At 36.3% G+C, this 27,978-nt stretch overlaps 1 protein-coding gene across 1 annotated transcript; it reads right to left on the minus strand.

Annotated features, from left to right (window-relative positions):
• Positions 1 to 4,812: 4,812 nt before the first annotated feature.
• On the minus strand, positions 4,813 to 23,554 carry LOC141835908 (uncharacterized). Its single transcript, XM_074723307.1, has 5 exons — positions 23,391 to 23,554; positions 21,509 to 21,762; positions 21,202 to 21,413; positions 6,105 to 6,369; positions 4,813 to 5,302 (listed from the first exon to the last, which is right to left on the minus strand). The coding sequence occupies exons 1-5, from the start codon at positions 23,479 to 23,481 to the stop codon at positions 5,006 to 5,008; spliced, it is 1,119 nt and encodes a 372-aa protein (XP_074579408.1). The 5' UTR covers positions 23,482 to 23,554; the 3' UTR covers positions 4,813 to 5,005.
• Between the last annotated feature and the right edge of the window lie 4,424 nt (positions 23,555 to 27,978).

Below are 27,978 nucleotides of genomic sequence, written 5' to 3' on the forward strand. Positions count from 1 at the left end.
TTTGCTCTATTGATTTGGATTAACCTTTTAGACACATAGGGAGTTTGTTTTGTGGTCAACAAGGAACCCTAAGGAAATCTAAGAATAAAGGGGGAGGTTCAAAATCAAAATAGTAATCATATATTCAAAATTATCTTTTCTTGAAAAATTTTTAAAAAATCCTTGAAATCTTTTAAAATATGGTTCAAAATTATTATCCATTATCCCTTAGGATTTGGGTCAAACCCTAAGACACGTAGGGAGATTGCTTTGTGGTTAATAAAAAGTCCTAAGAACGTGTCAGGTTAAAGGGGAGATTCTGACTTAAAAGGATAATAACTATTTTTCAAAAAAATATCTATTTTGAAAACACTTTTGAAAAACTAATTTGAAATATTTTTTGAAAATGAGTTCAAAACTTCTTGAAAAATTAATTCAAAAATTCTATACAAAATTATTTTGAAAATCCTTTCAAAACTTATGTTTGAAAAATTATTTCAAAAAACAGACTTTACAACTTGTTTTGAAAATTCTTTTGACAAGTTATTATGAAAATATGTGTTCAAAACTCATTTGAAAATATGTTGAAAAATTGATTTAAAAATTCTTTGCAAAAATCTTGGAAAATGCTATTGCAAAACTATTTCAAAAACTTGGTTTGAAAAGCATTTGAAAAATTATTCTCAAAAGGTTTTCTGAAACTCAAATTATGAAAATATTTTTGTGAAAAAACTATTTTCAAAATTATTTACTAACTTAAATTCCAATGTGTAAGTCTGGCCCAACATAATCTGGGTGCCCAAATAGAAATCCAGATGCCTCGAACTACTTTCCGAACACCGTCCACAATTCCATGCAAGCGCCCCTAGTTTTAGGAATCTAGATTCCTGAAAAATATCTAGGCACTTTGCACCGCACGAAATCTAAGTGCCTTGATTAGAATCCAGGAGCTTGGATCATGTCTATATAGACACCTGAGACCTAAATTTCTAGCCACTCAAAACTTCCTACAACTCGCAAAAAGGCTCACTACACAACCGTCAAGCATTTATAGATCTTTGTTTCTTTAGTATCTCATCCGAAATGCGTAGGTAAATCCCTAAACTAATCCTAAATTCAATTAAGTTATTTTTTAAGTTAAAATCTTAATTTATGCATTAGGATTAAGAGAACAAATCACTGAGGCTAGGACTTCTAGTATCCCTAATACATATCCTAGATTCCCTTCTAAGGAATATAAGATTAGATTTGCATCAAGGATATTTGTATCTCTACATTCTAGATATTTATGTAGGATATTTTTCACACGTTCATTCATACCTTCCATGGAGGTCGTAGAGCATTACGGCCTAGAAAGACTAGTTTATTGTACTAGCCCAGTTAACACAGGTTTGTGTACCGAGCTGTACAATAACCTAGTTCAGATCGACAATTTGACTTACTTCATCTGAGTTGGAGGTAGAGATTTCATCCTATCTCCCACCATGATTAGAGAGCACTTAGGACTTGGACATTCATCATGCCCATTTACCTATTACCTTCCTAGGGATGGACCTTTTGGTGATCCCTACTCACATATCACATTAGACATCATGTTACATTTTTAGAGAGGAGAGGGTCCCTACAGTGACCCAGTTTCCATCAGACTCAGAGTACGGACTATGTTATGTACAGAGTCTTAGTGACTTGCATTCTACCCCTGACTACTAGGGATGTCGCGATAATGTGACAATTCTATACATTTCTTCTATATGCATTACTTCATAGATTAGATATAGATATTAGTCTACATATTTTTCATACCATTATTTTTTATCTAGTGTTACTACTAGTAGAAGGGTTCATATGCCCTACTGCCACATCTTGACCTCACTCCTAGCATCCTTTGGTTTTGACATTACCTCAAGTGATGTCAAACCAGTAAGTTGGTATGGCATGTTAGGAATTAGAAACCTTTCCTTAGCTAGGATCCATATAGATGAGGATGGGATCTTCTCTTGAAAATGAGAGAACCAGCCTCAGCCAGAGCAGGTAACCGAGGACAAGGAGGACGACATCGACTTAGCTGACCTTCTTCACATTCCTCCACCTCCTATTACTCTAGAGCAGAGAGTGATCAGACTTGTGGAGTCAATCACTAGTCTGCAGCAGATAGTGACCAGTCAATATGAGAGTCTGGAGGAGCAGAGTAGAGCTAGGCATGCTGAGATGATGAACATGCTCAAATCTTGAGGTAGGGACCACTCTCATCCACCTCCCCAGTAGACCCCATTAGTTATAACTTATTTTATTATTGAGTTGTATTTTAACTCGAGTAATACATTGTTGACCCTGACTCATTTACTATTTAGTACATTGACTTATATTTTCTTATAACATTATTTTTCTCAATTAGGAATGCGCTTGGTATATTAATGATAAATATTTAACGCCCTCCTGCGTCGTAACCAAATGCACTTTCTCGATTTACCTCCTCACATATGGTCGTGGGGCCGACCGTGTGGGGCCGCTAAGGTGGCGGATCCACCTTTTTGCAGAAGAAAAGGATAAATATTTAACTCATTTTTTCACACAATATTTTTTCAAACATCATGATTTTCAAATCTACTATTACTTAATTTTTAAAATATTTTCAAAATTGTATTTATCTTTGAAAAACTTAGTTTTAAATTTTTTTGATTTCAAAAGTAAAAGACACAACATGGGCTTAGCCTAGGCATTCCCAATAGAGATCATGCACCTATAGATTTAGACTAACCACATCTCACAAAGCATACTAGATATAATTTACTTGTGTATTGTGACACCTAGAATGGTGAGGGATGCATAGAGTAAAAGTTTTGAGTTTTCGATACTTATATCTATGCATCAAAATAAATCTGGACTAAAAATAATAAACATGGATCAGATTAAGTATTCCTGCTTAGTAAACTTACTAGCTATAATGATACACTTAAAATTAACTAATTTGGTCAAATTGCTATGTTATGATAGTCAACCAATACCAATGAGTTAGATATGTGCCTAACGGATAAAATTTTTTATCTAAGTATTTTTATATAAAATACATAAATGACATGCTTGAACTCAAATTCAATTTTTAGCCTGATTGAAAATTTATAGTTTTGTTTCAAAACTTTTTCAAAAAACACCCTCAAATTTTGAAACAGTTATTTTTTGACTATGTCAAAGAGAAAGAGAATGGTTAAGTTTGGTCTAAGTTAAGTTAATTAAAGTAAAATTTTAAAATTGAGAAGTTGATTAAAGTAAAATTTCAAAATTGACAAGTTAAGTTAAAGTAAAATTTTAAAATTAATTTAGAAATTTTTATTTCAAATGTTTGGAAATGTTTTTAAAAATTAACTTGAAAATTTTTATTTTAAATGCTTGCAAATATTTTCAAAATTAACTTCAAAATTATTATTTCAATATTTATAAAATATTTTCAATGCTTACAAATTAATTTCAAAATTATTATTTCAAAATATTTATAAAATGCATTCAATATTTGCAAAATGCTTTCAATATTTGTAAAATATTTTCAAAAGCTTAAATATGACTTAGATGATTCTTTAACCAATTTGACAAAGTAAAAAAGAACCATGTTTTTTAAAAGACAGGGGGAGAAGGGAGAGTTAAAATTTTAAAATTTTGAATTCTTATTATTATTGACTCGAAAATCTATGATTATTTTTTCTTTCTATTAAAGTAATTTTTAACTTAACTTAGAACCTAGATTGTCATAATAAAAAAGGGAATATTGTTGATGCAAGGAGCACCAGATGATCGAACTTAAGTTTTGATAATGACAAAGGGTTCAAATTAAGTTTGAGAAGTGGACTAATAAGCTGAATTGAGTGTGCAAGTAACATAGGGAAGCTCTAGTCGCGGCTAGGCAAAGGAAGTCCTAATCTAGATGATTGACTAAAAAAGATAGTTTGGAGGACTGGACAAGCAAGACTTAGTTTGGAGGACTGGGCAAGGAGCAGAATTACTAAAGTAGATAAGGATCGAATCTCAATGAAACCGAGATAATGCCCTCCTCCGTCATGGCCAATTGCAACTTCTCGATTTACCTCCTTATAGATGGTCTTGAAATTGACCGTATGGAACTGCTGGGATAGCGGATTCTATCTTTTACTGAAGAAAAAGCTATATGAGAGTGACAAACTAAGCACACAAATTCTCCATTCATAAAACAGTTGTAGATCAAAGATAGTATCCTAGCGACTGTTGGTGGCTTAGAGATTCCAAGGCGACAATGTTTGATTTCATGGTTCAATCAGAGGAAGGGGGAGTGCAAAGAACTTACGATCACTTCAGAAGTATCAGTACCAAGAGGCCATGGGCGAAGATAGTTTGACAAAGCTATCTCCAACCGAATTATGCCTTCTGACACACAGAAGGCTGCGTACCCGAGACAGATAAAATTACCTTAAAGGCAGATGATGTATCTTTTGACAGGAGCATATATTTTTCAGATGTGAACCAATTAGCCAGCTATGATGATGGCTACATATGCTACAGGAGATGTCTAGCTATCGAAGGATATTGTGGGTTTTCAAGCTCCAATACAAAAGGACTACTACCTTAATGAGGGCTCACCACCTTGTCATGTCCACCATGATTCATCATGTGTGACCGGTAAAAATTGCAGCATGTTTGAGAGTGTACATTTTGATACAGAGTTGGTATTTAAGAAGATACATGTATATCAGTCCTTAGACATCTACTCTATTGTTAATTTTGATCCTTAGTTATACATTTACCTTTTCAAGCTAAGAGAGCGAGAAGAAAAACAGAAAAGCATAGCAGCCTCCGGTCCAAGCCAACTAAGTCTCCAATTTTCAATTAAAATTGCATACGAAAGAGTTTCAATTCAAATCCTCATTCAACACCCTGGGAACCAATACAAATTATAAGTTGGAGGACAAATTGAACCATCGACCAAGTTGCACGTTGGGCATTGAACATGAAAATAAACTCATCGAATCTAGAGATGGGAAAATAAAGGTGATAGAAGCTGTTACTTTTTTCCCAGTAAAAGCGCCTCTACGATAACATCACTCATGCCATCCGCCAACGGAAACATGTGGCCTGCATCTGGAACTTGATGGTACTGAATCCACGTTAACTTTTGGCTGATATAACGTGAAAGGCTGACTGGCACAATTGTATCCTCTGTGCCATGCCATAGGTGAACGGATCCTTCATTGTTAGGAAATGGGTTGTCGAGTTCTAACGGACTGAACTCCCAGTGACCGAACCCAATGATCATGTCACGATGAAGCGACGAGTATTCTCCTTGTTGCCTTACTTGTGCCTAAAATTTGCAGGCATAAAGTTATATCAGAGAAGTATTGCCTCATTATGACTATTTGTTAGGTTTTTTAAGGAAAAAAAATAGAACAAAATTCCTATGGCGCCATGGTAAAAAAAACAAATTGGCAGAGCATTGGTTTCTCTATGTAAAAATGATTTAATTGGTATTCAACCGATAGGTGACAAACACATATTGATGTCGATTGCTTTCTTTACATAAAATAAAGAAACACATTAACAAGGACAGCTTAGTGAAGCACAATCAGAAAACAAGTATGCATTTTCATCTGAAGTTTGCTAATTTAATTGGGAAATGTAAGTGATAACAACTTGGAGAAAAGATATTTGCAAGAACAAGAACTACTGTCAATATATACAAATGCGCCTCTCCCTCCAAACTATAGGATGCATGATCTGTTTTCTGTTATTTTCTCCAAACTATAGGATGCATGATCTGTTTTCTGTTATTTTCTAATATGTTGAATCAACCAGATTCACATTTGTGCACAATTATCTTTCATATATCCCTTTGGGTCGATTAGATAATACTAGAGAATCTGAATGATTTTTGTAATATTCAGATTCCAACAGTAGTGTTTAACGACTTGTGCAAAAGTGATAATTTTCTGAATAGAAAATTTACAGGCAACATTTTTATCCTCAGATATATTCAAACGTAGTAATCGATACCAGAATCTGAAACAAATAAATTAATATTAGCAATTTCACTGACAACTCATAAATGAGAAGTAGCTAGTGCTAATAGATATGAAGGCAAAAGGACAGATGCAAGATTGTATTACCACATATTGCTCTCTGAGTGCAAGCTTTGGGAAGACCATGAGGTCTGCAGATGAAAAACCATCAGCACGTTTATATATAACACTTGAACCAGGAAACAATTTCTGAGTGTTCCACCAGTATGTCAACCAAGGAGCATAATGAGCTACTCCCACTGCCCATTTATCTTGCAGAAACTGCAGGTTATAAGCTTCCTTTGATAAATTAGAAGGAAAACCACGCCACCAATAGTTGGAAACAGGGGCAACAATAGCAGCTCCAGCAAGCCTGTTCCAACCCAATATCAAACGACAATGTCAAAAGAAGTTAATGTACCAATAAAAGCAGACAAAATTTATTTGTTACCATATGAGACAGACACTTCTCGCCACTGATAATTTGCAATAGTTAGCACTGTAGGTAGAGTTCTCTTAACAACAACAACAATCAAGATTTTATACCACTAGGTGGGGTTGATTATATAGATCCTCCTACGCTATTGAACTCTATAGGCCCTACAGTTATCACCGTAGGTAGAGTTCTCTCAACCTATGCATTTAATTAATTCATATAAATATTCCAAATAGGCATTGATATTACTAGTATTTATAAATTAGGGTCATAACATTCAGCCTCAGGTTGATTCAAATATATTATAGATATTCAGCTTTTTAACAGCATCCTCAATTATGGAAGTTCCTAAGAGTTTAGTCAAGAAGTTTCCTAGTTGATTGCTGGAGCTAACAAATGAGGTGACAATCTCATTAGACTTCACTCTCCCCGATGAAGTAGCAATCGATCTTGATGTGTTTTCTTCTCTCGTTAAACACTAGGTTAGAGGTGGTGCATAGAAGGCATAGAAGTTTAGTTGTTGTAGCTCAACTTCATTGGTTCTATAAGAACATATCCCAACATAGTTATAAACTGTTTGACCTAGTAAAACTCGTATTCATAGGGTCATGATACATTACCTCTGCACATCTAGATAAAATAGTTTTCTTCTTCATCTCCTAGGAAATCAGGTTACATCATAACCAAATTAGTAACTCCTCATGTCTTGGTGCTACTTTGACATTACAATCCAAAGAGTGCCCAATGTGATTCCAAACATACCAACGTCCTCAAATATATGAAGTATTGCTCGTGACTTACTAACAGGCTTGATGCAGAGTCAGTAAGCAAGCAAACTATAGCATTTAGTTGAACTATACCCCATATCTGCCAAGGTGCTAAGAATTCAGGTTTATCCGAATTGTAACGGGCTTCAACGAGATGCTGAGATTGTTGGTGCAATTGGCTCAAGTCAAGGTTGACCAAGTTCTAGAGTCTGATGTTTGAGGAATACAGTTGAATATTTTAAATAGTTGTAGAAGTCCATGCAGGTTAGATCAAACACTTGGCATTAGTTAAAAATCCAACTGGTGTTAGACTTCGAAAGTCCAACTAGATAAAGGTTGACCAGACACTTGATTGATAGGAAATGCAAATTGACTTAAAGTTAAGCACGTGTGAGGACGTCCAAGCAAGTCAAAGGTGACTGGATACGTGGTAAGTGAAAATCTTAAAGGAGTAAACTCTGAACAAGTATGGAAGTTGTAAGTGTGGAAGTCTTAGGTGAGTACAAGGATGCGCATGAGTACTGCAAGTTAATCAAACTTCACAAAATCCCTTCAATAGTAAAAATAGAAAAAGCCTAAGGTGAAGGGTCCATCGATCCAAAAGGAGATTTCAGAAGTTAAGAGATACTTAACACTCGAAGTGGAAATCAAGGAGTCATCCACCTCATCATCTAAAAATGAGGATGAAGACGGGCCAATAACACCGGAGCAATATGAAGCATCCACATCTCCAAACATTGAAGGGGAGAGTCCGCAGGTATACAAATTTCATTAAATAAAAATATAAAATATATTTTATGCTTTGAGTGCAGAGGAAAAGAACACTATAAAAGTGTTATATTTAAAAGATGCCCTAAGGCAATCGCCTTAGATAATATACTATTTATTTGATAAATTAAATCATCAATTCTGTGAGACTAGCATATGTTATACTCCTTGATTTTACCAAGCAACCGATCCTAACTAGCTAGAAATATTGTGATGTTGAGAGTTAACATATGGATATTAGTTAAGGGTAACTAGTTCATCGGAAGTAATTTATCATGAAACTTCATATGATTCGATACATGTCTATGAAGATCTCATTGCAGCTCGAGTACAAGTTTCCTTCGTCTTGAGGTGTTCAAGTCATCTTGGTCATGGAGACTTATACTTTTACATCTTAAGCAAGCATTTTTATGGAAGTGTGGACCCGAGATGATTGAATATAAGTCAAAATGCTCGAAGGTAACTAAATAGCCAACGGAGAATTTACCATTTCTTTTATTAAGAGACGTATATCCTATGACCATTTGTCAGGATTGTTACTTGTAAGTCTTTGGTTAAAGCAGAAACACGTCAAAAGGATGGTCCTCTTGGACAGTTATTTTGAATAACTTGAATCCGCAGGACAAAGAACTATAACTTGGACTAGATGTGACGTAGTCAGCCTAGTGGGGACTGACACATAAACTATATCTTGAATTAAGCGAGTATAAGATGAGTGGAAGGAACAAACGCACAAACAACTGTAGCTGCTGAAGAGTTCAGAAGTGATTCTAGAATCAACTATGATTTTTCAATTAATTGGGGGTCATGATGTATTACTAAGTGTCACTCATGATCGATCCATAATTAATGATTAACTATGGAAGGCCAACATAAATCGAGAACCTATAAGGTCACACGCACTACGAGTTTCTTCAAGAGACATAACACGAGTTTGAGAATTGGATTCTCAAATCAAGAGAGATTAAGTTTAGTTGGACCAGACGAAGGATAAATATGAAAGATATTTTGCCAGAACAGAAGCGCGGATGGGTCATATCTTTTAAAAACAAAGTGGACCCTTTTTAGTTTAATTATAAACCAAATTAGTTTGGTTTTAATTAAAAATAGTTTGGTTTTGAACTAATGTGGTTTGGTTGTGAACCAAACTTAAGGCTAACGGTTTGAACTTTGGATTAATGGATGCAAATTTTTGATTAGCAAACCAAACCCATTAGAGATCTATAAATACATCTCTAATGAAGAGTTATTTAGATGATTAAAAACTTAATTGCTTGTTGCCGCCCAAACCCTTCCACTTCTCTTGTTGTCGTCGCCCACCTCTCCATTTGGAGGAGTTGTCGCCTGCCAAAGAAGCTTGTCCATGCTCACCTCCGACCAAGGACCTTTCCATAGGTCAGTAACCTCCCCGCTACCCCTTGTTGACAGCAAAACGTTCGACCTTCGAACGGTGGTGTAATCATCTTCGTTCAATCTGATTTGTATCGCCGGATTGCTTTGAGCTACCGGATATAGAATCGGACTGTAGAACCTCTCTCAGATAGTTTGTCTCCCTCCTTCAACTAGTATCAAAACAGAAACACGATACGTGAATTAGGGAAGTCGTCTCGAAATTTCGACGTCGATACAAGTAGAGGCAATCTTGCTCAATGTTGCTAGATGTCGTTTACATTTCGCGTCAGCCAAAAGGTATAAATTGTTTATGCTTATTATCTATGATTATATTTGCATGTGTGTATGTTCTCATGTGGGTTTTTATGCGTAGATAGTAATAAATTATTTATTACATTTCTGTTGCATATTTAGAGAAACATAAATTTTAAAATACATATTACGAACCCCAACAAAAAGTAAGCATCCTACATTAAGGAGGGTGAAACCTCTAATATGACTTAAAGTGAAGCAGATGCTAAAGGACCCTCACGTTACGAAAAGGTAAAAAGCACATATTGTCCTTCATGTGCCAAGAATAGGGACAATACTCGAATCAATGTCCAAAAAAAAAAGAACCAAAAAGGACATAAGAGAAAGCTCAAATCTGCTCCTAATGAAAAAACAAAGTTATTATCTAATTTTCTTATAATATATAATAATGTATGCTATGATGAAGAATATGTTAGTGTAGATGTTCCTAAGTTTGAGAATGCTAAAAAAATTTTATGATTTTAGTACCTCATGCCATTAAAATGGTAAAATTAATACTTCTAGAATTAATACTAGAAAATTACATGATAATAATAAAAATTCTAAAATTAGAGAGTTAGAAAAACAAAATCAAATTTTAAGAACAAAAATTAAAAACTTAAAAAGAGCCTTAGGAAAATCACAAATGGATCTAAGAAATAAAACCTAGGTCTAGAATGGCTAAAATCACAAGAACAATAAGCTTGGGATATAGTACACCAACATATCATAATGTTCATTTTGATTATAGACTTAAGACAAGAAAACCCTCTAGATTTAAGGTAATCCCTAAAGTTCACATTGATAAGTCTACTCAGAACAACACTTCTAAGAAATCTATAAGGATAATTAAGAAGGTATCTAGGGACCATCTAGTAAATCCAAAGAATTCCAATAGATATTGGATTCCTAAAAGTGTGATTCTTTCACACTAAATGGGTATAGGTCTGTGTTAAAATTGAAGTTTTGGCACATTCAAGAGAGTTAGTCAATAAAGTATGTCAAATTTTGTATTGGACACATTATTATAAATTGATACTTAGATAGGATTTTATGCTCTCATCATGATATGTACATGATGTGCCATAACTTGTTTAGTTTTTAAATTTTTTAATTTCGTGAAAATTGACTCATATTGTTCATACTTTGACTCATGCTACATATGTTTCATGGCTTGCATAATTTTTAACCACATGAAAATTTGACACATGATAAATTGATTATTGTCATTGGTACATGTTATTCAGTCCATGACTTGCATCCTGAGTTTATGCTATGATTTGTATATTTTTGAATCTCGTCATCATTGAAAATTTGATACATAATGATTATGATATAAGTTGTATATGACTCCAGCCATAAGCTACATATATAAATTCATTTCATACAATTAAGGATAATGACATCAATTGACATCTAAATAGGAGTATCAATAGTGATTGTCATAAGTACAGATATCTGATCACCTAGTGTAGGAAGAACTTTAACACAGTTCACAATACCGTAGATTGATACCTTTTATTGTGAACTTAGGTACATAGAAAATATAAGATGTTAGGACACATGATTAGATATTGATTTAAAAAATCAGTTTAAAATTAATTTCCGAAAATCTTGGTGTATCTATCTATTGATAGAAGTCACCATTGATGGTTGCAAAACAAATTTTGGTAAAACATTGAAGGTTTCAATAGTTTTAAGTTTTTAAAAATTAAAGCGTATTTTCTTAGAAAATTATTTCTCTTATAATTTTGATATATAAAATGTTTGAATGATTTATTATGAATTTTTAAAATTCTACAATGTATGATTTTTTTATTTCAACCTATTGAAAATTATGTACTTAGAAATCTCTAATCGTATATTATATTTAGGTAAGTATTAAAAAGATTTTGAAAGTCAAAACAAAAGGTGAAAGCGTAAAGACCTTAGATTAAGGGGAGGTTAAGGTTCAAGGTTGAACCCTAGATCTCATAAACCTAAAATTGAATAGGTATACCCAAAGATTAAAATTTTGGAAGAAATTTTAGGAAGATTAATGAACATTATTGGTACAATGGACGAGATTATTATTGGTGTAATCAGTAAGGGGGAGATCTTAGGCTTAGAAGATGTATGCTTTAAGATATTCAATCAAGGATTAAAATACCGAGCCGCTCCGTTCAATACTCACGATTTTTATTGTTCCAACATGGGACCAACATTTGACTATTGGGACCGTTGTGTTTGTTAGAGGAGGGGTGAATAGCTACTTTTCGATCTTGCCTACAATATTATTAGCGGAAGCACAAGACAAAAATAAAAATAAGATCAAAACAATAAAAGCAATGTTAACCCCTTGATTTACTTGGTATCCACCTCTTCGAGGTGACTAATCCAAGGATCCACACACACCACCAAACCTTTTCACTATGAACTTTCTCCTTCTCAAAACAACTCTGAAGGTAGAGAAATCTTAACACTTGATCTCTTCCTCTTACAGATGTATAAAGAAGTTTGGAGGAAGAATTTGAGAGATTGACAGAGCTTGAAAATCTTACAAAGATGAAAAGTGAAAAACACTTCTTACGTCTCCAAGTTTGAATCCGTCTTTTTATATTTTCGCGATACCAGTCGACTGTCTCAGGACCAGTGTTCCATGTTTGTCATAAAGTTATGTCTCGAGCTCGGGATTTATACTTGTCGTAAGGCTATATCGAAAGCCCAGGCTCGATGCTCCGTGTTTGTCACAATGCTAGGTCGTGAGTTCAAGGTTCAATGCTCCGTGTCTGTCGTAAGGCTAGGTCGTGAACTCGGGGCTCAGTGCTCCGTGCTTGTCATAAGGCCAGGTCGCGAGCTCGGGGCTATAAAGCAATGGGATAAAGACGTGAATAGAAAATACCATCCTATTTAATATGATATGTCGGTATAATGGAAAAGTAAACTAATAACTAGGTAAGTCAAGATTCTGGCAATTAGCTCCGTAACCTAGGCACAATAGGGCCTAAGGTAGGTGGCATTCCAAGGTCTACCGAATTCTCTTCCTTCAGAGTCTTTCACATTATAAGATCCACTACTAAGTTGTTGAGTAACTCGGTAAGACCCTTCTCACTGTGGTTATAATTTCCCGACATCTCCTACGGGCTTTACCTTTTTCCAGACTAAATCTCTCACCTGAAAAAAAATGAGAAATGACTCGAGTTTGGCACATACGCTGGCGATACGAAGTGAGCCAAGTAGCTGCTATCTCCCTGGTCTTGGTAATAAGGTCGAGCTCCAGGAGTCATTTGCATGAGTTGTCTTCTCCGTAGGCGTTGATACATACAGACTCCAGTCCAATTTCTACAAGAACTACTGCCTCCCCACCGTAGACGAGGCGAAAAGGTGTCATTCCGATGTTGTCTCTTTGAGTAGTTCTATAAGCCCACAGGATACCAGGTAATTCATTTACCCAGTTGTTCTGTACTTGGTCTAACTTTATCTTAAGGTCTTTAACGAGCTCCTTATTGACTACCTCCGCCTACCCATTGCTTTGGAAATAGGTCACGAAAGTGAAGGCTTGTAGAATATCGAGTCACTGACATCATTCTTGGAGCTTACGCCCTTGAAATTGTCAACCGTTATCTGATACCAACTTGCAAGAGATCCCGAACCTACAAATGATGTTCTGCCAAAGAAATTTTAGGACAGCTTCTTCAGTGATCCGTGCCAATGGCTCTGCTTTGGCCCACTTGGAGAAGTACTCGATAGCCACCAAAACGAACTTTTTTCTGATTGGGTCTTATCGGAAAAGGACTTACAATATTCATCTCTCACTGATCAAAAGGGTATGAGATAGTTATTTTAATAACTCTATAGGATGATGGGGGAGATGTTGATATCTTTGACAATTCAGGCAGGTGTTCGTCATCCGAACCATGTCAGCCTATAGGGTAGGCTAGAAATATCCGGCTAATAAGATTTTTCGCGCCAAAGTTCATCCTCTGATGTGATTTCCATAAATACCTTAATGAATCTCCCGTATGACGTATTCTGCTTCATTTGGGCCGAGGCATTTAAGTAGAGGACCGGAGAAAACGCGTTTATACAAGATGTCTCTTACTAAGGTGAATCGGGTTGCTCACCTTTTAAGTGCCTTGTCTTGACTTGAATCTAGAGGTAGGGTTCCATGCTTTAAGAAGGCAGTGATGGGAACTCTTCAATTAACGGGTTCGGACATATCGATTGCCCTATCAATGTGGACGATCAATTGGTCTTGAGTTATAAGTTCTTTTTATTCCCACGTCACCAAGGCACTGACCAATCTAGCTAGCTCATCGACTTTTTGATTTTCAGATCGAGACACTCTTTGGATGATAACCTCTTGGAAGTCAACTTTCATTTTCTCGAAGGTATATCGTCGTTACGGATTTCAAAAGTACCCCCGAGCTATTGGGCAGCTAATTGTGAATCCGAGTAGATGATTATCCGGATTGCTCCCACGTGTTTGGCTACTTGAAGACCGGCAAGTAAGGTCTCATATTCGACCTCGTTGGAGATCTTAAAATGAAGTTTCACCACGAACTGTAACATATACCCTTAGGTGAGCATAATAAGAATCTGACTCTGCTTCCCTTCTTGGTGGTCGATCCGTCTACAAAAAATTTTCAGATCTCTTACAATTCTATGCAAGAAGTTTCGATTAGAAAGTCGGCCAAGACCTAAGCCTTTATGATTGTTCTTGGTTGATACTAGATGTCATACTCATCAAGCTCCATGGTTCATTTGATCAAACATCCAGAAGCTTCAAGATTAGTTAATATTCGATCCAGAGTACTATTGATGAGCACCGTGACAGGATGTGAAAAGAAGTGCGGTCAAAGTCTTCAAGCAATTAACACCAGCGCTAGAGCAAACTTCTCCAAGGTGGTGTAATGAGTCTCAGTGTCTTTCAATAGGTGGCTCAAGAAATAGATAGGTTGCTGGACGCTTCCTTCTTGCAGCACCAGAACTGAACCGAAAGCTCCTTAAGCTGACAAATATAGCAACAAAAATTTGCCTGTTATAGGTTTGGACAAAACCAGAAGAGTTGTCAAGTATGCTTTCAAATTGTTAAAAGCATGTTGACACTTTTCATCCCAGGTGAATCTAGCAGCTTTGCGCAATATTTTGAAGAATGAAAGACTCTTCAAAGTTGATTGTAATATGAACTGTGATAATATTGTGATTCGTCCAACCAACCTCTGGACCTCCTTGGTATTTCGTGGTGAAGTCATATTTTGCAAGGCTTCGACTTTTTTCAGGTTGGCTTCTATCCCTCTCTCAGTGATTATGTATCTGAGGAAGCGACCACTTTTCACACCGAACAAGCACTTGCTCGGATTTAATTTGAAATTATACCTCCGCAAGGTACTACATATCTCCTTGACATCACTGATCAGATTTTCAGCCTGAGCTGATTTTATTAATATGTCATCCACGTATACCTTAATGTTGCGACCTATTTAGTGTCTGAAGATCCGATCCATGAGCCATTAATATGCAGCTCCTGCATTTTTCAACCAAAAAGGTATAACCGTATAACAAAAAGTCCCGTTAGAGGTAACGAAACTAATATTGTCCTAATCTTCCTTAGCAAAACAGATTTAGTAATATCCTTGATACGCATCTTGTGTACATATGAGCTCGCATCCCGAGGTCGAGTCTACTAGTTGATCGATTTTGGGAAGCGGATAATAGTCCTTGGGGCATACTTTGTTGAGGTATCAGAAGTCGATACAAACTCGTCATTTGCCTCCGGACTTGGGTGCCAACATTATATTCACTAGCCATATTAGAATTGGACTTCTCGAATGTGCTCAGCCTCAAGGAGCTTGGTGATTTCACTACGGATTACCTTGTCTTGCTCGGGTCCGTAGTGTCGATTTTTTTCAAACAAGTCGAGATTCTAAGAGAATATTGAGTCGATGTTCTATTATGATGGATGTTACTCCTGTGACTTTGTGAGGAGACCAAGCAAAAATATCATTGTTCCAAATGAGACAAGCGATCAACCCTGCCTTAAGCTCCGGTGCCAAGTCGGCTAGATTTGAGTCTCTGCCGGATCGACCAGGTACAATCTGTACTTCTTTCTCGTGTGACAGTTGTTGGGCGAGCGTTTCTTATAAAGAGTGTATCTCCTCTCGTGAAGTTCTCCGCATCCTTTTAAGGTCTGTACGAACCATCACGGTATAACAATTTCTAGAGATGGTCTGATCTACACTGACTGAGCTTATCTGATTGACCACTGAAAACTTTAACTTCTGATGAAAAGTAAAGACTCACTTGGAATGCACTAAGTGTTGACCTTCCCAGAATGACATTGTAGGAGGAGGGAGCATCTACTACTGTAAACATAGTGTTCCGAGTTCCCGTAAGGGCTCCTGGCCTAAAGAAAGAGAGAGACTGATTTAGCCTAACGACTATATTTCATGTCTGGTGAATCCAAATAGAACTGTCGACATGGACCTTAGTTCTTCTCGGTCAATCTACATTTGATCAAAGGCCTCTTTGAATAATATGTTGACAGAGCTTTTATATCAACGAATACTCTAGTCACATTGTAATTTGCTATCACCGCATTATTAGGATCGGTTGGTTCGCTAGAGGGGGGGTGAATAGTGTTTCTCGATTTTTCTTGTTCTTTCTCTGCACAGAGATTAGCGGAAGCAAAAATATAAAAGAGAAAGAAAGAGATCAACGCTAACCCGGTTTGTTTACTTGGTCTCCACCTCCGCAGAGGTGACTAATCCAAGGATCCACACGCACGCACACACCCGATGCACTATGAATCTTCTCCTTCTCGAAAACCTCGAAGGCGGAGAAACCTTTACAACTCTTTAGATCTCCTCAAGAATGATATGAAATAGTGTTTGTGAGGAGAGGAAGAATGCAGAGAATGGAGAACAAACAAGTTCTCAGAAGAAGCACAAAGCAATAAAAGAATAGCGAAAAAGATGAGTTGTTCTCGTGCAGGCTTCTTTTATAATCTCTGCAACATCAGTCGACTGCTGGCAGGGCCAGTCGACTGATGCCTTCAATCGGCAACAAAATCTCGCATTAAAGTGCATTAAATGCTTGCCAATTTTCTGCAACGTTCAAATAGCAGTCGACTGTCCAATACCAGTCGACTGGAAACAGTCGACTCACCATAGCACCAGTCGACTGACCAGTCGACTCCTGTCTTCCTCTGGCTCGACTGATCTTTCTGTGTGCGTCTGATTTATGAGCAGTCGACTGCTGGCAGGGCCAGTCGACTGGTGAAGCTGAAAAATCTCATTTCAGCTTCTCTTGACCTAGACCTCGGCCTTCAAACACCTCCCACAGCCTCATGCCTCCCTGCACTAGCCTGAGATGCTTCCATCAGCTTTGTCATGTCAAGTCTTTGCCAAGACCACCCTTAGACTTTTCCTTGCCAAGACCACCCTTGGACTTCTCCTTGCCAAGACCACCCTTGGACTTTTCCTTTGCCAAGACCACCCTTGGACTTTTCCTTTGTCAAGACTACGCTTGGACTTTCCTGCAAACTTGCATCACACATGTTAGATCAACAAGTATTGCCTAACTTCAAACATTGTTTAGCCAAACATTGAAACTCAATGCACTTGGGGCAAATATTGCACCAACACGCATAAATTACCAAAACATCATCGTGAGGAGTAGAGACTCCTTTCAAATCTTGTGGTCCAAAACTAATGATGGATCCTTTCTCTTGACCGCTCCTAATGCCTATACCATAACTTTCCAGCCTTTCTTCATGAGCTTTCCGTGCTCAATTGGAGTCTCCGTCGGTAGGACCACCTGAGATCATATTGATGGTGTCGCGGTGGGGCATGTTACTTATGCGGTTTTTGTCCAGGTTTGAATGATCTTCCCGTTGATCATCACGACGATCATGACGTCGATTAGGAGAACGTCATCGTCATGGGGGTTCTGCCTCCTAGTGTTGGATAGGACTGGATCGGTGCTGGTCCAACCTACTTCCTGAGTCCTCGCACCGAGAATACTTGCGGGAGAGATGTCTGGCTACTAGAGGTGAGGTCCTCCATCCTTGTTGTCGTTCTTTTATAACTCGATTGACTTCTTGAACTAGCTGCCAATATTCCTGAATGTCATGACTATATGACTGATGATATGTACATAATCGAACTGGCTCCTCTAGAGGAATTTGATTTGGTATTTCTATAGGGGCAGGATTGGAAGTCACAGCTTGTACTGTGTGTCCTTCTCGTCAAGTGGACATATAACTGAGGAGTTGCGATGTGGCCTTACTCATTGACATAGGTTGAAAAAGTTTCTTATCTGATCGAGGAGCAACTAAGACATCGTTCCTACGAGCGAGCTGGATTTCTTCTAGATATATGTTCTTCTTAGCTCGTTCTAGCAATCTTGCATAATTTACCGAGAGTTTTTTCACTAAGGATCTGAAAAATTCTCCATCCACCAGGCCACTGATTAGTACCTCCCAAGAAATCGAGGGGGCATCCCAAACGACCCGATCGAACCACTGGATATATTCCTGAAAAGTTTTCCGAGGCGTCTACTTCATGGTAAACAAATTTAAAGGAGTCTTCTGTTACCTCTTGCTACTGGCAAATTGATGCAGGAATGAGACTTTGAAATCTGCAAAGGAATAGATGGAAGAGGCAGAAAGGCGACTAAACTATCGTTGGGCAGTGCCTGATAATGTTGTTAGGAATACTCGACATTTAACCCCATTGGAATATTGGTACAATAAAGCGATATAGATGATCTTCTGGATCTGATAATCCCGTGTGCTCCCCTAATTACGGTTGCCGAAAGTGCCGAGGTAATTTTTGTTCAAGAAATTTTCTGAAGAAAAGCGTTCCTTATATATTTACCTCACTAGCGACCACTATCTTACCTTTGCGATCACAAGGGGACGTCTTTGCCCGAGATTCATGTGAATCTTCACCAAGAAGGGTTATCTCTTCGTTAAGAGAGTTCATAATTGGAATGTTCCCCCCTAATGGCGATGACACTTTGTCAAAAGGAAAGGGTTCGTCCTGTGAGGGAGGAGGAGCTCCTAGAAGCGAGGGCTGCAATAGCAAGTTATTGCAGTACCCTTAGCATCGCTTGGGATACCAACACATTAATCTTCTCTAGCGTAATTGCTATTACTTCGCCGTAACTTTTTCTCTAACGGAGCTGTGATTGTCATTAGTACTTCCAATGTTAACCATCACAACGTCTTGGCTCAAAATTTCCACAGATGACGTTAATTTATTTCGGCCAAATATCATGGATGATTAAACCATCGGTCAACAAACGGACTGACGTACACACTCCTCGGAAATAGTTGCTGAAAAAATGAAGGGACCTGAAAAGCATTCCAAAAAAAAGTTAGAATGCCGTTACGGGTGAAACCTGGCAAGCTACTCTGATGTTCAAGTTAGGATTTTGCAAGAGAAAGAAAATTAAGGGCTTGGGGAAATTAAGGTTTTATATGTGCATACCTGTACCTATGGGTATATGTAGTCTTTTATAGAGTTATCAATGTGTCCGATCTCCGAAACATAAGCATCTGTTTATGGTTTATTCCGACCTTAGGGTTTTATGGTCTTACGGGTGAACCAACCTTATAGGCTCAACCTAAAATCGGACAAAGAAAGACCTGAGGTTGAGATGAGGTCGGCACATGAGATCAAGCAAAGTCAAGGTCGGGACTCGAAATCAAGTAGAGGTCGGTGCCTGAGGCTGAGATGAGATCAGCGCATGAGGCCGAGTTCAGGACCTAAGACCGAGTAGAGGTCGGCGCCCGAGGCCGAATAGAGGTCGAGGTTGAGACCCAAGACCTAATAGAGGTCGGCGCTCGAGACCGAGCAGAGGCAGAAATTGAGACCCGAAATCCAATAGATATCAACGCCCAAACCGAGGTTGAGACCCAAGACCGAGTAGAGATCGGTACTTGAGGCTGAGATGAGATCAACATATGAGGCCGAGCAGAGGTCGAGATCCAGACCCGAGATCAAGTAGAGGTCGAGGTCAGCGCCCGAGGTTTGAGACTGAGGTTGGGATCCGAAGTTGAGGTTGCCAACTTGCTATCTTTCAAGATTTGTCTAATCCTCCTTGATTTTAACTAATAACCCCACATCATTTCGGATCTTGCAGGTCACATGGCAGCTGCAGGCTTCTAGCACCGCCATATCACCAATCAAATTCCACTAGCACCAAGTGAGGAAGAGAGGTCAATGGCTTTAAATTGACCAAGAAATTAAGACTTAAAAGAGATACACAATTGAGATATAGCAAGTAACATCATTGATGCATTGCAACAAAGGGCTAGTTGATGGTTAAGATGGAGGTAGTGACTAAGAGATGTAAGAAGTCCTCCAACGATAGATGATTGGTGCTCACGTCAAACCTCCCCTATGTTGATCTCAATCTTAGCAAGTAGATGGCATCCTATATGCTTATGTGCTCATTCAAAAAGGAAAGTAGTGGCATTTTGGTAGTCTTGTGGTAGTCCCCTCTACATAGGTAAACCCTATGCTTCTTGGCTCAATCACAGTGAGAACCCTCAACTGAGATCACAAAGAGGAGGGCCAAGATATGCTATAATTCAATGATATTGGAGAATATCTCCATTATTACTTATGGTAGGCCTCTACATATGTATATTATTAATTAATATAAATATCGCAATCAGGGTTTGATACTAGTATTTACATATTGGTACATGATAGACTCATATCTTTATGTCTAAGAATCTGTCAAGATTAGGCCGAGGAATAACACTAATTGGGAAAAAAAAGTTAGGTGAATTTATCAATCTAGCAAATTAAAACTCATATAATACAAACTCATAACTCCTTTGCAAATGGTTGAGTATGTTCTTAAAGTATAACTATGGACATAGTAAATAAATATCTGATTCAAAGATTGACCTTGGTCATGATGTTCTATCTATCAAACTTCTTGGACCATAATGTCCATAAGAACTTTTTGTATTGTGTAAATCAAAGCTAAAACCAAATTAGTGGAGTTCAAAGAAACTAAGTGGTCTAACAGTCAATTCCTAGAGATGTCCTAAGGTTTTTCCTCAACCATATAAATTTATACCTGTAGGTGTGCATATTTGATTAAAATTTACATCTTTCATAGGCCTCCAAGAATAAGATGGCAAGTCCATCAAACCATAAGAGATTTGTCTAAAAGCTCTTCTTTGAATTTTCTGAGTTTGTTGGTGCTATTTTGTGATGTTGCAGCAGAAATTTACATTTCTCATCCTTTATTGATAAGAATATGCAGCTTATTTATGAATTCAGTATTACAGGATATAAAGTAAAAGTAAATCTGAGAAGGGATGTTTCAAACTCTTATAGTTTGGAACTGGCTTTTAAGAGTGCAACTTTCTCAATAACAACCATCACCATAGAGAAAATGTTTAAAACCAAATAACCAAGGAAAAGGTTCCTCTATTAGAAGGGGAAGTGATTTTATTGCTGAGGAAGACTTCCCATGGTCAAAGTATGTAAGATGTTAGAATCCAATGAGAAATATATTCTAAATTAGTTAACTGATTGGACCATACCTGTGCGGAATGTACTTAAGAGTAGTCCAAGTAAACTCTCCTCCCATTGAAAACCCAATAACATAAAATTTGGGTCCAAGTTCCAATTGGTCAGCCAACTCTTCAATATCTAATGCAATACTTTTCTCAGTCATCTTTGGGTTAGGGTCACTCTGTCCATATCCAGCTCTGTCAAATGACAGCATATAAATCCCTAGTTCTTCAATCAATGCCTGAAAATTCACATGGTCCATATACTTAGCAGCCTACACTAATTGGGTCCAAGAATATTGGAACAACCAGAAGACATAGAAAAAGCGATTATTACCAGGGATACTGGGAATACATCGTATCTGCAACAGTCAAAACCATGGATGAACACTATCTTGTACTTGGCTTTTTCTTTTGGCACTCCATTCTCCAAGTAGGCCAAATGCCTTCCATCTTTGAGTTTAATTCTAGAAGCTGTTACAGGAGGACCATCTTTAGACCCACAAATCTTTGCAGGTGGAGGCTGAATTAGATGATATGACCAAGCTATTAGCCCCACAAATAGAATGATTGAAAAATTTTGTATCATCCCTGTATTGCAAATTCATAGTTTAGTTGATTAAAAAATAAGAAAGATAGTACTAGTGACTAGAAGCATGGAATAAATCAAATAATCTAAATAGGTCACGTATAGCTCCTTTCTTCCACAGAAAATACATCAACCTACAAGCAACAAATTAAAAAGAAAAATAGAAGGCGGCATGAACTTATAACTTCTAAGATGGGTTTTTGACAAATAATATGGAAAGCAATTTTTTAACGAAATAGTTTGACTATAATTCTTGTTACAATTCCCAAGCATTTTTTTTAACACACTTTCAGAGATTTCATTTCAACCAGCACAAATTAACTAAAAACAACTTAGGTAAGAAATCATTGTTAGAAAAGATTTGCATCTTTGTTTTAACAATATATGGTATATGGGATTACAACATGAACTAGATGATTAAAGTAAGGTGAGACAGACAACTAACCTTTACATGATTATGATTTCATAATGATGAACAAATTGTTCAACCAGTTAAACAGAAAGCTATACATATTGCATTTGTTGTCATGTGAATAATCTCTGGAGAAGATGCATGAGTAATAAGCACACCACATATAAACAGGTAAAACTGCAAAGTGTGTATGCACATGTAGAAAAAAAGAAAAAGAAAAAACACATGCATGCACCCACACTATCATACAATTCAGAATAAAACTCTCAAAGTCAATATAGCCATATCAAGGAAATGAAGCAATAATTCCCACTGGTACTGTAAGTCTTCCTGCTAAAGAAAAATATTCTAACCAAAAAAAATATTCAAAATTGATGTTCACTGGTATTGTAAGTCTCTTTACTGCTAAAGAAAGGTATTTAAACAAAAAATTATGCAAGATTGATGTTCATCAAGTTATTATCAATTTGTGAGACTTCAGATCCAAGCTCACAAGTTTTGGGATTCAGATCAGCAGAACTGTTCATCTGGCCAAGTCGTTATGGCATCTGTAAATCAATCTTACACGAGAGATCGAACATTTCTTGACTTCATCTCTCTATGGATTAGCATTTTTCTTAAATTCAACAGGTGGCAATAACTTAAGTAGGAATTTATCGATTCGGTCAATTTTGCCAGTTTACATTAACTACCAGTCTTTGCTCACAGAATTTCAATATCCTATTCCTAATATATCCATGTAACGATGTAAACTTAGCAAACATAAAAGCTGACTTGTAGACACTGGGTAGAGACCTTCAGATGATTACTTCAAACTGATTATACAAGGAATCAAAAAATGCTACACCAAAAGAATCTCAAAGATCTCATTATCCTCAACCAACATACTGAAAAAAATCATGATTGACACAACAAAATCAACGTAGGAGTTCAGCAACACTGCAACAGCCCTTTGGAGTTATTTAAGGTTCAACTTATGCATGCAATGAACGATGCTAAAAGTAGCAAAAAATAGAAATAACTACGTCGCCCTTGGAATCTAAACTAAGTCAGCAAATCACAATCTCGATTCAAACAGAACTACAGAAGAAATAACAAGGAACGGATACAAAAAGTTGTAAATTTTTACAACAGAGAGTTGCAAAAAGGAAAAGATCGAAGCTTGAAAAAGGAAAGAAGAAACAAATCATGTTTCCAAGCAAATGAAGGGGAAGAGACCTCCAGATAGGAAAGAGGAACCGGCGCGCGAATTCTTCCGAGTGTGAGCTCTGGCTGATGCAGCAGAGACCTTCCTAGAAGGGCCTGGCATGGCTTGTTTGCGTCTCCTTCCCTGCCGCTCCCTTCCTCTGACCGGAAGACAACTTCCCTTGTTGCGATGATGCAAGAGGTCAACGAGATCCCTTTCTTCTACGATCTTCCTTATTTATTCTAATTCTAAGCTCCTTACTTTCGACTGGGAATTTGTAATTGAGCCCTTAATTTAATTTTTATTTAGTAATTTACGACATTGATAATTTAAAATTTTATTTTAATTTTATCTCAACTTTCTCGTGCATTTAGAACTTCACGTTTAATTTAAATTATTTATATAATCTTAATTATGTAATTATCAACTAATATTAACATATGATGTTCTTTTAAAAACAAAATCAAGATATAGACTATTGAATCTAAACAAATATGCAATATAGTAATTTTGGATCAATTCTTTACACTTACAAACTAATTGAGAAAAATAAATTTTGATGTTTTAAATTGATATTTGAAAATAATTTTTAGTTTGAGGTGTAAATTGAGATGTATCACAGTGTAGAATTTATAAACAACATATAAACAAGGTGTCTTTTTTCTTTGTCATTATCTAAAGATTCTCATTTTAGGATAATTAATTCTTGCAATATATATTAGATTAATCAGGAAAAGATTAAAACTAAAAGAAAATACTTAAATTCATTTATATTTTTAATTTGGGTCCCAGGGTCAGTAAAATCATTCCAAATAAGAAAAATATTATTTCTAAAATTACTTTTTTCCATAAAAGGAAAGAAGGCCAAAGGCCATCCAGTGCATGGTGACGAGATGAGAGCAGATGAAGTTTAGGCATTCTTATGGACCCTGGGACCCAAATTATATCATGGGCAATTGATTTGAGTACGTAGAGTCAACCTGAAACAAAAAGTCTACTCATCGTGGCCGGCATTCTCATAAGTGCAAAAATTAAAATCGTATATCTAAAAATATTTAAAGTGTATCGAATGCCGAGGGTTGATGTAAAAGAGTCATAGTCGAGCACTAGTTTTATTATCATCGAAAATACTCATTTTTTAAAAATTAAAAGAGCCACCTACATCCTAAATATCATTATTTTAATATTATTATAGCAAATTTAATTAAAATTATTTCAACATATTTTAAAATTATTAAATATTCCAACTTGATCAAAATTAATCTAATTTAATTAAAAATGATCAAATAATATTGGAGCAATTATTAAAATTGTTAAAATTAGTGTAGTTTTGATCAAATCTACTATAACTTAGAGCAATAGATCAAAATTATTTAGAACAGTTTTGATCAAAACTATTATAATTGAAATAGTTTTGATTAAAACTAGTACAATGTGAAATAATTTTGATTAAAATTATTACAACATAGAGCAGTTAAGCAAAATTGCTTGAAATAGCTTTAATCAAAGTTATTCCAATTGCTCCATGTTAGAGTAGCTTTGACAAAAGTTGCTCCATGTTGGAGTAGTTTGACAAAAGTTACTTCATGTTGGAGTAGCTTTAACTTAAAGTTGCTCCAATTGGAGTAGTTTCGGTCAAATTTGCTACAACAACACGAATACAGGTATTTGTAGAACATAGGGTGCTCTTTTGATTTTTTTTTTTTTTTAAGATGAGTGCTCTTGTGATAATGATGAAAATAAGGGACACTCTTTTAATTCGTATGCTTGAATTTTTTTATGTTTGAACAAAAATATTAAGCTAAGTTGTACATATGTGTTAAGTTGTGTAGGAACTTAGTTGAGTGTTGAGGATGATTTGTGTTAGGGATAAGATAGTTAACTAAAAGGGAGGTGAATAGCGATTAACACCTGTAAATGTGATTTTCAAATACTCTTACTCTTGATAGCAATGTTACACCATAATGTTAGCAACATAAATAAACATAAATGAAAATCACACTTACACAAATCATAAACACGAGGCATTTACATGGTTTAACAGGCCCAGGCTCCTATTGTAGGGAATCCTATGCGATAAACAGCAAATCGCAGCGGGAAAAGGATCCCTTGAGCGATCCATGCGAAAGAAAACTCATACAAATTTTAGATCTATAAAATCCTATCTAATAGAGTATATCTTTGATACGTGCCCTTCGTTTATCCTGCTCGTCCAAAATTTATCGGATCTCTTGCACATTCAAGTGTTTGTGTCTCTATGCGTATCTACACGAATACTCACTTTTGGAGAAAATTTTAGTTGTACTAGCAACCCTTTGGTGGTGTGTTTGGCCAAGAAGAAGAAGAGGAAAAAGATAAACATCCAATATGAGTTTTGGGAAGAAAAAACTTTTTTATACTCAAACATGAATATTAAAAGTTTTTAGGCTTTTGGTATTCCCTCATCAATGCATGATTAATCCTTATTAATCATGCATGATGAATTTAACTTCATCTTCTTCAATGCAGGATTAATCCACATTAATCATGCATGATGAATCAAATTCACCAACTTGGTTTAATTTTAGTCTAACTCAAATTCAACCAATTTGAGTTTAACTCAAGTCTTGATCATCCAATGAGCTTAATTATTTCTTTAGTCAAACTAAAATAAACTCATCTCCAAAATAGAATATTATTTGTCTGTAACCCAATAGTTTCTCGTAATGTTGACAATGTTTTTAAAACTCATTTTAAAAACATAAGCAATGAGTGGCATCTAGCAATGCATCATTGCACCCAAGTGATAAGAATATCGAGATCCGACATCACCTTCATGACTATAATGATGTATGACCATGTCCTTTTATCCTCGATATCTAGATTGATCAATAAGGCATAGAATGTGGCATCCCCTTATCAATCTTTGTGTTTCTTGATCCCCAAGTAAACTCACTCAAGCAAATGAACTCAGTATCTCATATTGGCTCATTTGAGCATGACCATGCATTTCGTGGTCCTACTCTATCAAGAGGCCTCAAGATATCACTCTCGTTATATGGGAGGGATAGATCTCATCTACATCACTCACATCCTTCCACATAATTTGTTACATACCTAGTGATAGTCTTTATAATCCACCCTGTTACAGGTGACGTTTGACGACACCAAAGTACATAACTTCTTGTGTAGGGAACCGTAGTGACTTCAGGTCTAAGAACTATTCATATCAATAGCCACATGAGAACGTTTATGATGCTCATATAACGATCCATGAAACTTTCTCATGGCAGGTCAATTCAGTATACATTCTCTAATGTATATTCATGTGTCAACTCGATATCTCATATCCATGACTTATGAGATCAAGTCATCCAACTGACTACATGCTACTCTCAACGCATTAATATCGTCTTTGAATATTAATGCTTGACTAGGAATGATTAAGAGTAATCTTCTCTACATCATCTTGCTATCGACTCAAACAATCGATATGATATAGATTAGAACTAGCTACCCAAGGACATTATTATACTTAGTTATTTGGCACAAACATGAAGTAAGTATAATAACCAAAACACATGTCTTTATTAATAATAGAATATGATACAAAAGTTCTTAGTCAATCATTGCATAATTAGCTCTAGGACTACTACTAACAGCTAGAGGGGAGGAGTGCATAGCGTACTTACAAATAAAAATAACTTTTCTCTTATTGTGATCTTAGAAAAGACACAAACACATTAGTAATGTAAAAAAAATAAAAAATAAGAACACACACATACCACAAAAGACATAAGTGATGAAATATGGTTTGGCAACCCCCAAACTCTTAGTTTATGATTATGGTTCCTTACGTGGATCACTCCTAGAACCTCTAAATTTTTCTCCACTCTGATTAAGTGTTGAAGGTGGAGAAACCTCTTATAAGATTGACATTATTGATACATGAGGCTTACAATAGAAGTAAGTTTTTTACAACGAGGCTCAAAAAAGAAAATGGAAAAGTAATCACTTAAAATAAATTGTTGTTCAAGCCGCTGGATCTCTTTATCTAAGAATTGCTTTGTTGACATGATCTTGATAATGTGGCATCCATCAATCGATTGTTGCATCACCATTAATTGACTAATACGATCATTTCTTCCACTTGTGCTTGATTCTTGCAATGATTGCTTTATCTAGGGGGTCATAAGTTGATTGCTATCAATCATTAATCAATTGGTGTGATCGTTTCTCAAGGCTCACATTTGATTCCTATGATGAATGCTTCATCCAAGGACATAAGTCAATTGGTCATCAACTATCAGTCGTCTGCCTTAATTAAGTCCCATGACTTACAACTATTTCCTTTGATTCCTTGGATAACACTTGCATTAGTCAACTTATCACAAATCATTAGTCAATTAGACCATCAGTCGACTACTTATAAACAATCAATTGATTGCACCATTTGAAAGAAATATACAATAAGTTTCGTAGTCGATTGCTCTAGTTGATTGATACTCAGTCGATTGCCTTAGTCGACTAGTAATTTGACTCCAACCCATTTAATGGTTGAATCTATCTAAGTTGAGTTCTACTCACCTCTAAGTATAAATTCACTCAACCCTTAGCTCACCAATAGTTGCCTTTGGTCAT

The sequence above is a fragment of the Curcuma longa genome, chromosome 10 (genome assembly GCF_044706935.1).
Source record: "Curcuma longa cultivar G26 ecotype Majalengka, Jawa Barat chromosome 10, ITB_CL_G26_1.1, whole genome shotgun sequence".
Lineage (NCBI taxonomy): Eukaryota > Viridiplantae > Streptophyta > Magnoliopsida > Zingiberales > Zingiberaceae > Curcuma > Curcuma longa.

Bases quoted from the DNA above. Each gene is read 5' to 3' on its own strand.
- LOC141835908 (XM_074723307.1), bottom strand. From the start codon at position 23,481: ATGCCAGGCCCTTCTAGGAAGGTCTCTGCTGCATCAGCCAGAGCTCAC. The intron at 21,414-21,508 runs GTAATAATCGCT...GTGAATTTTCAG, and splicing joins ATGTATTCCCAGTATCCCTG to GCATTGATTGAAGAACTAGG. The intron at 5,303-6,104 runs GTAATACAATCT...TGCAAATTTTAG, and splicing joins CACTCAGAGAGCAATATGTG to GCACAAGTAAGGCAACAAGG.